This window comes from Phycomyces blakesleeanus, assembly GCF_001638985.1.
Source record: "Phycomyces blakesleeanus NRRL 1555(-) unplaced genomic scaffold PHYBLscaffold_42, whole genome shotgun sequence".
Lineage (NCBI taxonomy): Eukaryota > Fungi > Mucoromycota > Mucoromycetes > Mucorales > Phycomycetaceae > Phycomyces > Phycomyces blakesleeanus.
The window spans coordinates 120,932-135,871 of record NW_017265171.1 but is presented as its reverse complement, the minus strand read 5'-3'; the positions used below and the strand labels follow the sequence as shown (position 1 = coordinate 135,871).

The 14,940-nt window shown below is 38.3% G+C and overlaps 5 protein-coding genes across 5 annotated transcripts; 3 read left to right on the top strand and 2 right to left on the bottom strand.

Moving 5' to 3' along the window:
• The first annotated feature begins 29 nt into the window (after positions 1-29).
• PHYBLDRAFT_184079 (hypothetical protein) lies at positions 30-3,506 on the top strand. The gene is made up of 4 exons (XM_018438877.1): positions 30-302; positions 416-505; positions 643-1,471; positions 1,557-3,506. Exons 1-4 carry the CDS (start codon positions 135-137, stop codon positions 3,293-3,295), a joined length of 2,826 nt encoding a protein of 941 aa, XP_018283745.1. The 5' UTR covers positions 30-134; the 3' UTR covers positions 3,296-3,506.
• A 1,108-nt stretch (positions 3,507-4,614) lies between these two features.
• PHYBLDRAFT_97210 (hypothetical protein) lies at positions 4,615-6,825 on the top strand (the record flags this gene model as incomplete). Its single annotated transcript, XM_018444012.1, has 2 exons — positions 4,615-6,584; positions 6,690-6,825. Coding segments are annotated over 2 exons (2,106 nt in total), but the record flags the coding sequence as incomplete, so codon positions are not given.
• A 410-nt stretch (positions 6,826-7,235) lies between these two features.
• On the bottom strand, positions 7,236-10,086 carry PHYBLDRAFT_189506 (hypothetical protein). Its single transcript, XM_018439671.1, has 9 exons — positions 9,447-10,086; positions 8,864-9,318; positions 8,689-8,793; positions 8,562-8,623; positions 8,431-8,503; positions 8,239-8,338; positions 7,878-8,172; positions 7,575-7,742; positions 7,236-7,491 (listed from the first exon to the last, which is right to left on the bottom strand). The coding sequence occupies exons 1-9, from the start codon at positions 9,946-9,948 to the stop codon at positions 7,299-7,301; spliced, it is 1,953 nt and encodes a 650-aa protein (XP_018283743.1). The 5' UTR covers positions 9,949-10,086; the 3' UTR covers positions 7,236-7,298.
• A 3,185-nt stretch (positions 10,087-13,271) lies between these two features.
• Positions 13,272-13,776, top strand: PHYBLDRAFT_175875 (hypothetical protein; the record flags this gene model as incomplete). Its single annotated transcript, XM_018437597.1, has 3 exons — positions 13,272-13,358; positions 13,419-13,442; positions 13,498-13,776. The coding sequence occupies 3 exons, from the start codon at positions 13,272-13,274 to the stop codon at positions 13,774-13,776; spliced, it is 390 nt and encodes a 129-aa protein (XP_018283742.1).
• Positions 13,777-13,880: 104 nt separating this feature from the next.
• PHYBLDRAFT_153177 (hypothetical protein) lies at positions 13,881-14,291 on the bottom strand (the record flags this gene model as incomplete). The annotated part of the gene is made up of 1 exon (XM_018433087.1): positions 13,881-14,291. The coding sequence occupies one exon, from the start codon at positions 14,289-14,291 to the stop codon at positions 13,881-13,883; it is 411 nt and encodes a 136-aa protein (XP_018283741.1).
• Positions 14,292-14,940: the final 649 nt, after the last annotated feature.

The following is a 14,940-nucleotide window of genomic DNA, read 5'->3' as shown; positions in this document are numbered from 1 at the left end:
TCAAACTTTCCTTTCTTTTTCATTGAATTCTACTTTCTCTCTCTTCCCATTTTTTTATTATTATTATTTCTTTATTTATTCATTACCTTGAACTATATTCCAATTGACTGTTCTTGATCGATCTATAAAGCATCATGCTTAAAGATCGTTTAATTCCGAGTCATACAAAAAATGCTACAGAAATAGAGCCAGCATCGGCACATGACGACTTGCAACATGTTCATCAAAATACTCATCTCGGACTAGACACCACATTCTGGACTTCTGATGACATAGATCCTTTATATATACCTAGAGATGTTGTAAGTAATGTGAATTTATGTATATGCAATAAAGCTGTACGACTTTAAAATCACTTTACTATTATTGTTTTTCCTTGCCTCTATATTAAATATCATTATTATTATCAAACAAGACATACGGTCATGTCCCACCTCGTAGCGATAGTCTTCGAAGAACACCTATGGCTTCCAGAAAGCCTAGAAAGCCCAAGGTTCGGGTTGAGGTATGTGCTTATACATAAGTTAGCATAAATATATAGACTCTTTAATCCGTCAAGAATATCATTTATTCATTTATTATTATTATTATTTTTCAAAAAAAAAAAACAACAAACAAACTCTACATCCTTGTTAATTACAGTCTATGCTTGCCGAGGATCCGTACATGGAAGGCCCTCCTATTCTACCCGCCGCACCAATGATTCCTGAAATCAAAATGGATCCCGCAGAGATGATATCAAGTGATTTCTTCTTTGAACATTTTGGACCCTTAACAGAAGAGGAGATGGTAGACGAGGAACAGAGAATAGAACGTGTCACAAGGGTTATGAGCCGCTTTGATCTATCTGCTTTTGCTCAACAACTCAACGAAAACCGACTCTCAGTTATGCAACCACGCCAGAGTCATATTGTTATGACCGAAGAAGACGAAATGGAATTTATCAAGCTTATGGCCCAACAAAAAATACGTCTAAAGAAGGTGTCCCCTGTGCCTACAGAAGTCCCAAAGACCGAAAGAAATAATATGAATAGTGTTGAGCTGAAAGACAATAAAAAACTCGAATTTGAGGAAGAACTTGAGAACATTAAATCGGGTTCCAAAGAGCCGGCAATAATAAATAAAGAAGAAATAATTGTGCCTACAGGCCCTAAAGACAGCTTAGACGAACCAGAAGAAGTAGAAGATGTGGAAGAACCAGAAGAGTTAAATATTATTCCACGAAAACCTGCCACTGAGAAAATGATGATTATGGATGACATTAACGCCTATGAGGAATACGATGGTACTGACGAATCTGATTATATGGAGGAAATTGAACTTATCAGAGAGTTCAATAATGAAAGCCATACACTCGAGGTTATCGAAGAGTCTGCTGATAATGAAGAGCTTGAGATAATTGATGATAATGAAAAAATTAAGGGCAAAGAGGAGGCCACAGTGAAAGACGAGGATATGCATGAGACCCCAGGTTAGTTTAGGCTAAGGAAAATGAATGTTCTTCTTTGTTGTTTTACGCTTTATTTTGTAGACTAATCCTTTTAATCTTTGTATAGTGACTTCTCCAGATAAATCACAACCCCCTACATCTCTTACGCAGGTTCACCTCATAATTCCAAAGGAGAATCCTGAATATAAGAGCACTCCTCCACCGACTGAAATGTGCAATACTTCCCCTCTCTTGGGTACATCTACAATGGATGAAAAACTAGAAGTATCTGACCATATTTACCAAGCTTCCCAAAACGCCCTGCTCGCAGACCATACCCAAGATCAAAAAATACCTCGTTTGCGTCGACTACTCAATAGCAAAGGTGTATCTGGAAATACGCGCTTCCGCGAGCTTCTTGACATGAATGCGCCGCCTCCTCAAGTATCTGTAACGATGTCAATATCTTCACCTCTAAAGCAAGGTAGTCAAGAACCAGCTTCAGAAACTCTTCCGAAGGAACCCAAACCAACTCGTTCACTTGGTTTGTTTGGAAGTTTAAGACAGGCTACTCGTAGCAGATCTCAATCCACAACATCTATTCGTGGATTGATGAGAAGTTGGGGAAGCACGGGTAACCTACGCCGCGCTGATCGACACAGTAGTCCTTTGGGAGATACAAAGGAAGAAAATATGCACGGTAATGATGGCAGACTTTTAAAGCCTGGGGACAAAAGCACAATGTCACGCGCTGCTATGGCTGTCGTTCAGCATAGTGTTGCTACAAAACATGGGGCGCCTGTGTTGGATGAGTATAAGCAAGGAAATCTTGGACTTGGACTTGGACCAGAGAAGAAAGCTCCCCTGCATGAACCCAAGGGGTCCCGGCTTTTGTCGAATCTACTGTCAAAAGCGACAGTATCACGTAAAATCACCAAGATTGTGAATATGAAGCAAGACCGAGATGGAAAAGAAACTAGTTCAGAAAGAGCAAAAGTAATCCGACGGACGATCATCTATGTTCCACCCGATTCGGCAAATTTTATGAAGATCCTTAGAGACTCACCTGTCCCACCACTTCCCAAACTGAACCTTCCAGGGGCATCTCAGTCGAAACCCATTTCTATGGCTGGGAGTGATATAAGTGAGGGCGAGTATGGTCAAGCCACCGTTATTACACGTCAGCCGTCTACAAAAAGATATGTATCTAAACCATCTGCTACTGCTACTGGTGCTGCTACTGCTACTGGTGCTGCAAGTGACGCTCCTACTGCTAATGTATCCAAACCTCCACTTGAGGGCCTTGAATTGCGTGAAATGAGTGACGGATCAGTTGTTTGGGGTATTGTTCAAAAGCATGGCAATCGCAAGAGTTTTTATGCGCCGAAGAATCCTATGGAAGCAGGAAAAGGAGAAAGTTATGAATATGTCGAGGAAGAAGACGAAGAAACAGAGGAAGAAGTCGAGGAACGTGTACTGGCGTTGATGGGATTACAGCCTATCGATAGTCCATCAGAGCCTGAACCAGTTCATTCTACATATCATGGATCTGCGTCTACGTCGTCGTCGTCGTCTTCATTGCCACCACCTCTCCCTCGAAGATCCTCACGGAGGCGGGCAGCGTCGGTTGATAGAACGATTACAAATCAAAGATACCCAGTTTCTCAACCTTATAAACAGGATTCACATGCTGAACACGTATCCACAATTGCTAGACAAGACAATTCGACTACTGATATCTACTATGCTCCGGAGATGACATTGAATAACCTGGTTCAAATCATGGCTTCAAAACGAACCAACACAGAGGAGGTGTCGATTGAGGAACAACTGGATCAAGTTATGGAGTCATTTCGTTGCCATTAATCCCCCCCTCCTCCCCCCTTTCTCCTAACACCTTTTGTCGGGAGAAATCCTATTTTTTACCACTTCTTACTACTACTATTATTATTATTATTATTATTATTATTTTCCTTTAGTTCATTCTCCATTGCCGTTCTTTTATATACGCGTGTGCGTTTATTTATATAAAATAATACAACGTAAAGTACTGGATGCTTTGCGTATGTTGAGCACAACAGAAGGATATTTATGATTTTCACTTGGGTTACAAAGAAACGCTTTTATTTCTATAAGAGTAACTATTGTTTTTAAAATAGAGAGTGTAAGTGGATTAACGAGAGGTTCGGAAAATCGGGTGTTATTCGTAGTTTAACACATTCTATTCAGGACCAAGTGTTTTACCTAGGGCTATATTATATTATATTATCTTGTTTATAGCCTTATATATACATAATGTATACTACTTTATGTTTATGATATGAACTTGGCCTACTACAATACAATACAAAACGTAACTATAGATATAAGTATTAGTTAAAAATAACAAGACTATTGTTTACTTGCAGAACAAACAGCAACATTATCTATTAAGATCACCATAAGCATATTATTTTGTCTATTTGCGATGTCTATAACGCCAAGTGACCTCTAACTTTTACGTAGAATAATAATATTAATCACAATAGTAACAACAGTAGTTGAACCAGTTAGATCAGAGAGAATGGAAAGACCAAATACATACACACGTACATAGATATATATATATATATTCACACTTGTAAAATTTAATCCTCGGAAGTTTGGTTCTATTGGAAACATTTGGTGAGTTAGTTCTTCGCTATTATATTTTGAAAATGCGTATATGCAAGTTCTTTCAATTCGATATCTCTTATCATCTCTTTACTCTTCTTCTTTTGTGTTATATCAACCGCCTTAACAGAAAAAAAAAAGTAATATTACCAACGATATAAGTAACCCAAGAGAAAACAAAAAAAAAGACAACAAAGAAGAAGAAGAATACTTGCTTCTATTTCTTACCTTGTATCGATATAATACCTTTGAAATGTAAGTATCTTCTCCTCTTATCCATTACTAAAGAATTAAATAAATATAATTTATTGATATTCTGTCAAATTCACAGACTGCATACATACCACAGGGATCTCACTGACGTACTCTTACAATCAGAGCCTTCTCTCTGCCTCTTTATTTATTTTATTTTGCTTTCTTTTTTATATATATAAAAAAAGCAGTAACGGCAACAAGTTTGACAAGACGACACAGACATATACTACATTTCTTTTAAAAGAAGAAAAACTTCATATATTACCAAATAACGACCGATGAAATTTGGTGTAGAACTCGCAGCAAAAATCCATGAACCATGGCGCTATTCTTACTTGCAATACAATGAACTAAAAGTTGAACTCAAACGCCGTCAACTCGAGCAAGGATGGCGTGAACGTGATGAACGTGAATTTGTAGAATTTCTCCAGCGCGAGCTCATCAAAGTTTTTAACTTTGTTAATGAAAAATTGGAGGGCATCCAAAAACGTATAGAACAAAGTGAATGCACGATCCAGGAACTAATGAAGTCTGAAAAGATCAATACCCAGTCCTATGAACTTGCGGCTGACGAGTTAGCAGAGATCTTATTTGCCGTCAATGATTTATCAAAATTCCATCAGCTCAATTATACTGGATTCGAAAAGATTGTAAAGAAACATGATCGTTGGACCAAATTGGATCTTCGTTCCAGATTCTACGGCCAAATGCTCGAGACTTGGCCACTTGACCAGCAAAGATTTGATGCCCTTATTGTTCGAATATCTAATATCCACGATCTCTGTCGTCTTCGAGGCCAGCCTCGGGCCACAAATGCTTATAGTCAAGGAGGAGATCAAACAGCCTTTGAGCGCGAGACGGCAAAGTACTGGATCCATCCGGATTATATTACAGAAGTCAAGTCAATTATTATGATGCATCTTCCTGTACATGTATTCAATCAAAAAAAGACCTACGAAGACGGAGATGCGGCCATCTCGAGTGTATATTTTGACAACGCATCATTTGATTTGTATTCTGAACGACTGGAACGGATCGAGGGCGCTGAGGCTATCCGATTTCGCTGGTATGGAGATAGCACAGATAAAGACAATAATAGTGTGTATGTGGAGCGCAAAACACACCATGCGCCCTGGCTTAATGGCCATTCTGTTAAGGATCGATTCAGACTTGATGAGAAATACATCGATGCGTATATGACAGGAAGTTACACAGCCGACACATATGCTTCGGACTTGCGCTTAAAGGGAAAGATGGATGAAGCCAAAATTGAAGAAAATCACTTTGTGGCAAAGGGAGTCCAGGATTCTTTACGGAACCGTCAACTACAACCAATGTGTCGGGTATTCTATAACCGAACTGCTTTTCAGCTTCCAGGTGATCAGAGAGTTCGAGTTAGTCTGGATAATAACATGACATTTGTACGGGAAGATGGTTTGGATGGAGTCCGGAGACAGCAGCCTGAAGGAGATATGTGGAGACGTGGTGATGTTGGCATCCAATATCCCTTTCGCAATGTGAAAGATTCTGACATTCTTAGATTCCCATATGCTATTCTTGAGACAAAGATTCAAAGTCATCTTGGACAGGAAACCCCTGCTTGGCTAACTGAGCTGGTCACTAGTCATCTTGTACACGAAGTCCCTCGTTTCTCTAAATATCTCCACGGTGCATCACAACTATTCAAGGACAGAGTACCTGTAGTGCCATGGTGGCTGAGCGAACTCAATATCGATATTCGCAAAACACCTGTTGCCGACGTTGGGCTATCGCGTTCTATGAGCTTCAAGCCACTCTTTAATGGTCGTCACCGGCGCTCTATAGTGGACGTCAATTATCAACAAGTTCTTCCGCTTACAGTGTCCAGATCAGCACCTCATGTTTCCATTCAATTAACAAATGATCAACCTGAGCATGCATTCTATAACCTATCCGAGGCACCAAAGGATAAACGGGATGCGTTTACAAGATTCTGGAGCGGCAGTCTACCAAACTTTGACAAGAAACAAACTTCGAGTCGAGACAAGAGCGGCCAACCTGTAGGGATCTTACCTATTGCTGTTCAACGACGCGCACCTCTGAAGAAGATTGACCCAAAAGCATTCTTTGCAAACGAGCGCACATTCATTTCATGGTTGCAGTTCTGTGCCTTGCTTCTCACAGTGTCGCTCAATCTCTTAAACTACGGAGATTCGGTCTCTCGTATCATCGGAGCTTTCTTTATCATTATCTCTTCTTTTATGTCTATGTAAGTAACACTATGGCTGGCATTGTAAATGAAAATGAAAATGAAAATGAAAATGAAAATGAAAATTTTAATTTTCGATGGCTTTATTTTTGTTTATTTCTTTAGATATGCTCTTGTTAGATTCCAGTTAAGAGCATGGCAGATGAGAACAGGAAATACCAGCCTGAGATATGATGACATCTACGGGCCTGTAGTTCTTTGTGTCTTGATGATTACTGCACTTGGAGTAAACTTTTACCTCAGAGCACCTCTCTTGGCTGCTTCTGTCACACCTACACAGGTTACACCATAAGTTATCTAAGGTTTTTACTTATTCAGGCACATATTATATCAATCGGCCATCTTTTTTTTTCTGCTGTTATCTTTGTCCAGATTTTCCACCCTCTCTCTCTCTCTTTTTAATATGTATGTATTTCCATATATGTATATCTATGATTATCTAATAGATCTTATTAATATTAAACCAAGTAAGACAATATATATTTTCTCTTTGACAAAAAAAAGGGTTCAAAAGTATTATTAGTTTTTAATGTTGAAGGATTATGAAAGACAACCTAGACCAAAATCAAAGTAGAAAAGAAAAAAGAATCATTTCAAAGTTCCCTCTTTACCAATTGGTTTCTTTAAAGAATAGACCATGAATATATAGATATATGAGAGAAAAGTATGTACATATATATTTATATATATATAAAAAGAGACTTGTAAAAGTAGCTAGAGTCGTTTTGAATAAGTACTCAAGAACATGACCATTCCTTTCTTCAATTTCTCGGCTTGCGTTAATATGATAGAGAAATCCGTCCAGTTGTTTAATTCTAAAGCATCCATTAAATGAGTTACAATATCCTTAGTCACCGGTGCATCGCTTGATCCACCAGAATTTGACTGGGCCAAAGGAAAACAACGCCTTTAAGAATATAAATAATCAAAATAAGTAATTCAATATACACACGCCTTTTTACAGAATATCTGTCATATATATATACTTACGCTTCTTCTTCTACCCATTTTATAAGCGCTAATGCTTTCCGAATAAGCAGGTGGCGCCATTGTTGGATATATGCCTCTCGCATTCGAGTAGGTACCTTCCGTGTCTCGTCAAGCAATGTCTGCACTAAAGGTGCTATTGCTTCTGTACGATTAAATATATTGTGTCGCCTATAAGATGACAAAGGAATACAAAAAGTTAAGCGCCGATAGATCTTTGTTTTTTTTTGTTATCGTTATCTTTACAACTTATTGTTATATATATATATATATATATATATATATATACATTTATATAGACCTTACTTCCAACCTGAATCTGCACTGGGAGCACTTGAGCGGGTTTGGCCGGAAGCAAATATACATAATTCCTCATCAAGCTTGGAGTTTATATAAGCCAAGTATTGATTCTGATGTTGATTGTACGAGGGAAACATTGGAGTCTGCTTTACAACTAGGCGGGTCATGTCTACGAGAGTGGTTGGCAGGGATGATTGAAGGACTTTGGTTTCTAATTTTGTATTGGTATCTTCCATGTCCTTTGAAGTTATAGTTTCAGATACAAGATCTATTTCTTTCTTCCATTTTCTTTGTTTTTGTTCTGGTGGATTAAGAGTTTAAAGATGTATATATATATATTTAAAAATGAGTACCTCTATCAATAGACCTTGAAGATACAGATCTGCCATATAAGGATGGTTTTTACGAGCATGACTTGATCGGCTTCTTTCCTCGGATGACAAGAATAGAGCAAGAGTATTTATGACCTGATGTACGTGGGTATATATAATATCATGAATTGATATGATTATCAGTAAATTCATGTCATTATATTAATGCATATTGGCCTATTATTTACCATGTTCATTGTAGTCAGAGTGTTTCCTATCAGCACTGTTGATCCGCCTGTTTGCAGATGTGAAGTAATGACTCTAATAAAATATCATGTGTTAGTTAATTACCATCCAATATATAAATACCTTTATTTACTTTGCAATAAATGGGGAATCGAGCATTTGACGAGACTCGTTATTAAGTATTGTGTGGCTAATCTATACCATACTATGTATTTAAGCATAACTTATTTACCAAGTTGTCATTTTTACTAAAAATTTACCTTTATGCATTCTGTCGGTAAAGAAACTGATTCAAGGTTCATAATAGACCGTACAAATGGAATCAGCCGACGCCATGTGAAATAGTCTAATGCTGTTGCCCAAGTCTACCGGTATGATGTGTTGGTGAGCTAAAATCTATTTGGTATTATAATATTTAAGCATATGTCTGCCTACCATTCCAGGGTGTCGTTTATAAGCCTTTCTTAACTGAACTAGCGGTTTTACAAGTTCAATAGGCACCCGCTCTTGTAATACACCAAAATATTGGGAGAAGTTACGTAGATATCTTGTCGGAACCACCAAAACAAGCCCACACAATGATCCAACTATTTGATCATTGTACAAAAACCCAGTACAGACAATGGCCTGTCGATGAAGAACAACCCACTTAGCCTCGACTTCATCTTGATTCAAGTTTCTGCCCATCTCTCCATTTAATATCTGCCGTCCGATCGTCTTTTCTAGTCTTTCGTCCATTTCCTCGGCTGACCAAACCTTTTCGGTTTTGGGCCCGACCACATTGGACCATTGGACCAACAAGACAGCTGAGAAAAATGAAGATTCAAATAGCTCGGCCAGACTATTGGATGTGTTCGTAAACGGAATGGTAATCTTTTTCTTTTTCGTAGCTAAAACAAACCTTGGTAATTGAGTGAAAACAGAAAAACAAAACAAAACAAAAAAAACCCCCCAAATATTGTTGCTGTGGTTGCTGTTGTGTGTCTATGTTTTTTTTTTGCATAACTATATTTCTAACCTTTGGCTGCATCCTGAAGTGCTGTCATGGCATCAGAAGTTGTTTTTAGTGCAGGCGGAGGAAGTACACTGAACACAGGTTCGGTATTACTTGTAAGAGGTGTGACAACTCTACTACAATTTAAAGGGGATATATTTGGAGAGGTTGGGAGGTTGACGATAGGATGGCTTCTTGTCTTGAGACGTTCTCCAGTGTGAGTATTGGGTGACTTTATGGAGTGATGATGTGTGTGGTGATGCACAGGCTGTTTCCAGCCGTACCCTTCTCTATGACGATCGCCCTCGTCTTTTTTTGTACATTCTTCGGTACCTGGTAAAGGTAGAAGATCTGCAGGACATGTATCTGTATTCTTACGCATGGCATCACTCATCACTACAGCAGTTGTTGTGATCTCTAGTGGTTGGATTGCAGTAGTTGAGGAAGTTGCTTTTGATTTTGTCATGCGTGAACGTTGAAGAGTTGGATTGAATGTGGGCGATGAGTCACTCGAAGCTGGCGACATTCTTATTAAAAGTATTATTCTGGTGTGTAATTATTAATAAGAAAGAGTAAAGGAAAAGAAAAGAAAGAAGCAGAGAAAAATAATAGTTGATTTATTTGTACTTTGATGTGTGTGTGTGTGATTTATATATATATCAATGTATGTGTGTGTGTGTGTGTGTGTGTGTAAAGTGTGCAACCGTTTAATCCTATTCTCTTCTTCCCACCCCCTCTCATTATGCCATGCATTGTTCCCATGACAGTCACGTCTATCCCTTCGGAATTCAGGCATCCTTTTTCAGCTCTTTCCATTTCAAACTTGTAAAGACAAAGTATTTTAACTTCAGGTTGAAACAAATTGAATTTCTTCTTAGATTATTAAGAGTCCAACTTTAGACAAAGAGAATATAAAACTGACCCTACTGTATCTTCATGAATTATTCGTCAACTTTAAATAAATCATTTACACATTTGAATCTTACTTTCACACAAAATTATAAAAATAATCTCACCAAATATATCAAAGAATCTGTGAAAAAAAAAGCCAAGAAGTCTAATAATTAAGGTTGTATATGCCATTCTATGTATTTATCCCCTCACTGTAATGTTAAAGAACCACTTCTTTCAATATTCTAAAAATAATTTTATTAAAAGTTAGAGAATAACTAGTGAAAATAAAGTAATGTATCTCAGTTGCTAATATTAGGAAACACCATTTTCTGGTGGCAAAGAATGTTTTGATTTTACTGGACCTCAAATTTTAAGTTGCTGTTCGGCATCAAATAGTTATATCTGGTCCCTAAGGATTCATTCTTATCATAATAAAGATACTTTAATACAAGGCAGGACAATAGCTTTGGATAAGTGTAAAATTATCCTCTTAAATATGTAATGCTATACTTGAAGTTTCATACTACCTTTAATGAATTAACTGATATATAGAGAATAATAAAATAATTATCTAACGTGCTACTTCAAGACGTGATATCCTAACAGGAAATGTTGTGCCCTTCCCTTATGGCACATTTCAAGTACACTCGAGTTGGTTTACTCTTTCCAGTTGCAGCTACAAACTTCTGCATCTTTGCAATTACTATTGCCACGATATTGTAACCTTTAACTGTTAAAGAGAAATGTTCTTGGACAGAAATGCTTCTTTCCATTGAGAAAAACAAATATTTTTATTGATAGGATTCATATTGAAGTGATTCCTAAAAGGTACTTAATAACATCATAATTTTTAATTGCTAATCTACAATGAGCAGAGTAGTATTTTTGCTGTCTTCAAGAAAAGTAATTTTTTTTTCAATACAAGTGACTAATAGTTTTTATGAGATGAGTATACAATAGAAAAGAAGGCTTTAAATTTTTAAATGAATTAAGAATTTCAGGACACTTCGTTTTGCTCTGAAGGATTGGAGAAAAGACATTTGGCCTGGACAAGTAGCCACAATAAATTAGGTAGGGCCCCATCCTGGAAATGAAGTCCGTGTAAGATTACTATTTGTCCTTTTGTCTTTTTTATTCTTTTTTTTTTCTCTCTGTTTTTACTTTTGTTTTCGCTTTTATTTCATTTTCTCTTGTATTCTCTCTTTTCTCTCTCTTTCCAACTTTTATTATATTGACGCGTGTTTCTGGTAAGACGGATACATTTTTTTTAGCAAAATAAAATACTTCTTTACAAACAACAAAAGAATTAATTTATTCCACTGCCGTAGACAAGCACACACTTGCTCTGTCTCCCTTGCACTTTTATATCCCTCGGTTTTTCTGGTAAGAGAATCTCTTTAAAATACTATATATACAGCTAAAAAGTAGTAATTGTTTTTATTGTCATAGACCCTCGCATTTTATTTTATTCTGATGCATTCTCTTCAGAATGGCCACCCGGATTAGCCAAGGTTAGTAAATATACTTCATGCTGTCATCCCATAAAATTATTCTAAGTTTTTCTCTTTCTTTATCATAGGTCATATCGCCAAAAATACTCTCTATAGTTAAATACAGCCATCAACCCAGTAATATTTTATATTTCTTTTCATTTATTATATTTTGTTTTAATCTTTATCTAACTGAATATATTCTTTATTATAGATGAGCGTTTCTATCCCAAACACGCCATGGATCAAGAACTTCCGTCGCCTGCTATTGCCATTGTCATGGTAAGTCTTTTATTTATTTAAATATATATGATAATATTATTCATATTGTATATTAATATAAAACAATATTTTACTAGAGATTATATCGGCTCTTGACAAGTACTATCGAGATCTACAAATAAATCGTTTTGCTTAGAGCATCTCCAGCAGTATATCTAAACCCAAATACTAAATATCCAAATTAGGATTTCCCGCGCTAGTCCCAATAAGGCGATTTAGTATGAAGAATATGAAGGCCACTCCAGCAGTTTCTTAATACAGATTCTAAACAATTATGACTGCTTCAATTTTTACCATATTTTCACTGTTTATTTAAGCTTTTATTCTCATATAATATCTTGCAAAAATGAACTTTGAACTACTTCTTACATCGCTGAAAGATGACGAACGCAATCTTATAAACGATGAATGTGGCTCGGAGGAGCTTGTTGTTATGGCAAAGCATTACTACCCGGACCTGGACTGCAAAGAGAAGGCTCCAAAGAAGGCACGCGCCGTTATTAATCGCAACAGACAACGTGGTCATGTGCAGTTGTGTGAGGATTACTTCGATCCTGAATCTACTTACACCGAAGAAAAATTTCCCAGACGATTCAGAATGAACAAAGCCTTGTTCATGCGTGTTCTAGAGGGTGTAAAAGGGCACGACAGCTACTTTGAGCAAAAATTCAATGGTGTTCGTGTACTTGGTTTCTCTTCTCTACAGAAGGTATCTGTAGCAATCCGTATGCTTGTATATGGACCACCAGCCTATTTCCTCGACGAGTCTTTCAGGATGGCAGAGTCGACTGCTTTGGAATGTGTAAAGCGTTTCTGCTCTTCCGTCATTGCTGTCTTTGGTGATGAGTATCTGAGAGCACCCACCGGAGAAGATATTGAGAGACTTTTGCAGGAAGGGAAAACCAGAGGATTTCCTGGAATGTTGGGCTCCCTTGACTGCATGCACTGGGAGTGGAAAAACTGCCCAACTGCTTGGCATGGGCAGTTTGTCGGAAAGGAGAAGACACCAACAATTGTGCTGGAAGCCGCTGCCTCATACGACTTGTGGATCTAGCATGCGTTCTTTGGCTTGCCTGGATGTCTGAATGGCATAAATGCCTTAGACAGATCCCATTTATTTAGGAATCTCGCAATTGAGAAAGCCCCAGCTGTCAACTACTCCGTAAATGGCAACAAGTACAACATGGGGTACTACCTAACAGATGGGATATACCCTACATACGGTGCCTTCGTCAAGAGTCTTAACGATCCTAGGACACCGAAAGAAAAGGTACCTTAGTATATATCACGATCTTTCAATTCTTTTAACTAATCACTTCTATTTTTCAAGAATTTCGCGAAGGCACAGGAGGGAGTAAGAAAAGATGTTGAGCGCGCTTTTCGTGTCCTCCAGGCACGTTTTGCCATAGTCTCTGGACCATCCAGGATGTGGGATAGAGACACACTTCATGACAGCGTGCATTATATTGCACAATATGATTGTTGAGGAGAAGAGAAAGAGCATGGAAATGGGTCATGCAGATGATGGTCAAAGGATAGCAGACGAAAGACAGTGTATTGATATCGATCCTGTCTCAACTTTGGCACCTGTGGCTTCTGGTTTTGGAGAGTGCCCATTTCCTGAGGGGAGCTTTGCTAGGTACCTTCAGAGACATCTAGAAATCCGAAACCGAGACCAGCACTTTTAATTGAGACAGGATTTGATTGAGAGCTTGTGGAAGAGAAAAGGCGACAAGCGTCAGCAAATTGAATAAAACAAATGTGTGTATATATTAGTTGTATTTTTTTTTATTTATTTGCTGTCAGTATTATCTTCCATAACCTGCGGCTGTAAGTCCAAGAACTTCTTGCGGGCGGCAGGGTCCGAGATGCTACTGACATCAAAAGACAAAAGCTTTCTTTCAGCAATCATCGCATTTATTTTGATGAGCCTTGTGTTGGCTTCATCCATCTCCCGACGTGTTTTGGCCGAGGCCAGTTCCTCTTCATTTATTTGTCGGCGGATTTTAGCCGACGCTATCTCTTCTTCCTCCAGAAGACGGCGTCTTTTGAAGGACGCCATTTCTTCTTCGTCCAGAAGCTGACGTGCCTGTGCTGCACGCATCTGTTCTGCAGCTTGGTCTTCGATGGACTCGAGGATGCGGACAGTCCTTTCCTTGAGCTCCAATGCATTGCTCAACTTTATCGCATGCATCTCCTCCATCATCTCCTTGAATCTTCTTACGCCCGACTATCTTGCTTTCATCTGCTTTCTCCCAGCAGGCCTAGTGCCAGATATGTCAGACGTGCCATCATCGTCTTGTTGCTGACCCTCTACAGCAACAGGTATAGATGTCTTCACACCACCCTTCCCCTTGCTCTTCTGCTTTTTGAGCAACCTTTCTGCTGTCTCTTCCCACTTGGGAAACTCGGAAAGATAACGGTAACAATGGTGTGCAGTGAAGTTCAACTTCACTTCAGCCTTGTACATCGCCTTGGCCTTGAGCTCCTAATATATAGTTTAATTATCATGAAATAAAAAATAAAGATGTCTTACAAAGAGTTCTTCATTTGTCCCACTCTGGTTTGCTGCTCGAAGTTGGGACATGATTCCGAAAAACTCGGTAGCCGCTCTGTCCATGTTATACCAACGGTTGGTCAGGACACGAGTGTTGCGGTCTCCAACATGCTCGGGAAGGAAGCCCCTGTAATGGTCAGAGATTTTGGACCAAAAAGTGTCCCTCTTTTGTTAATTGCCATGAATAACACCCGTGGAAATGAACATGTAAGAACTGCAGAGCTGTAAATCCTCCTCCACCGTGAAGTTCTTATTGGGATTAAAAGACTCTTTTACGGATGCATTAGTATTATTT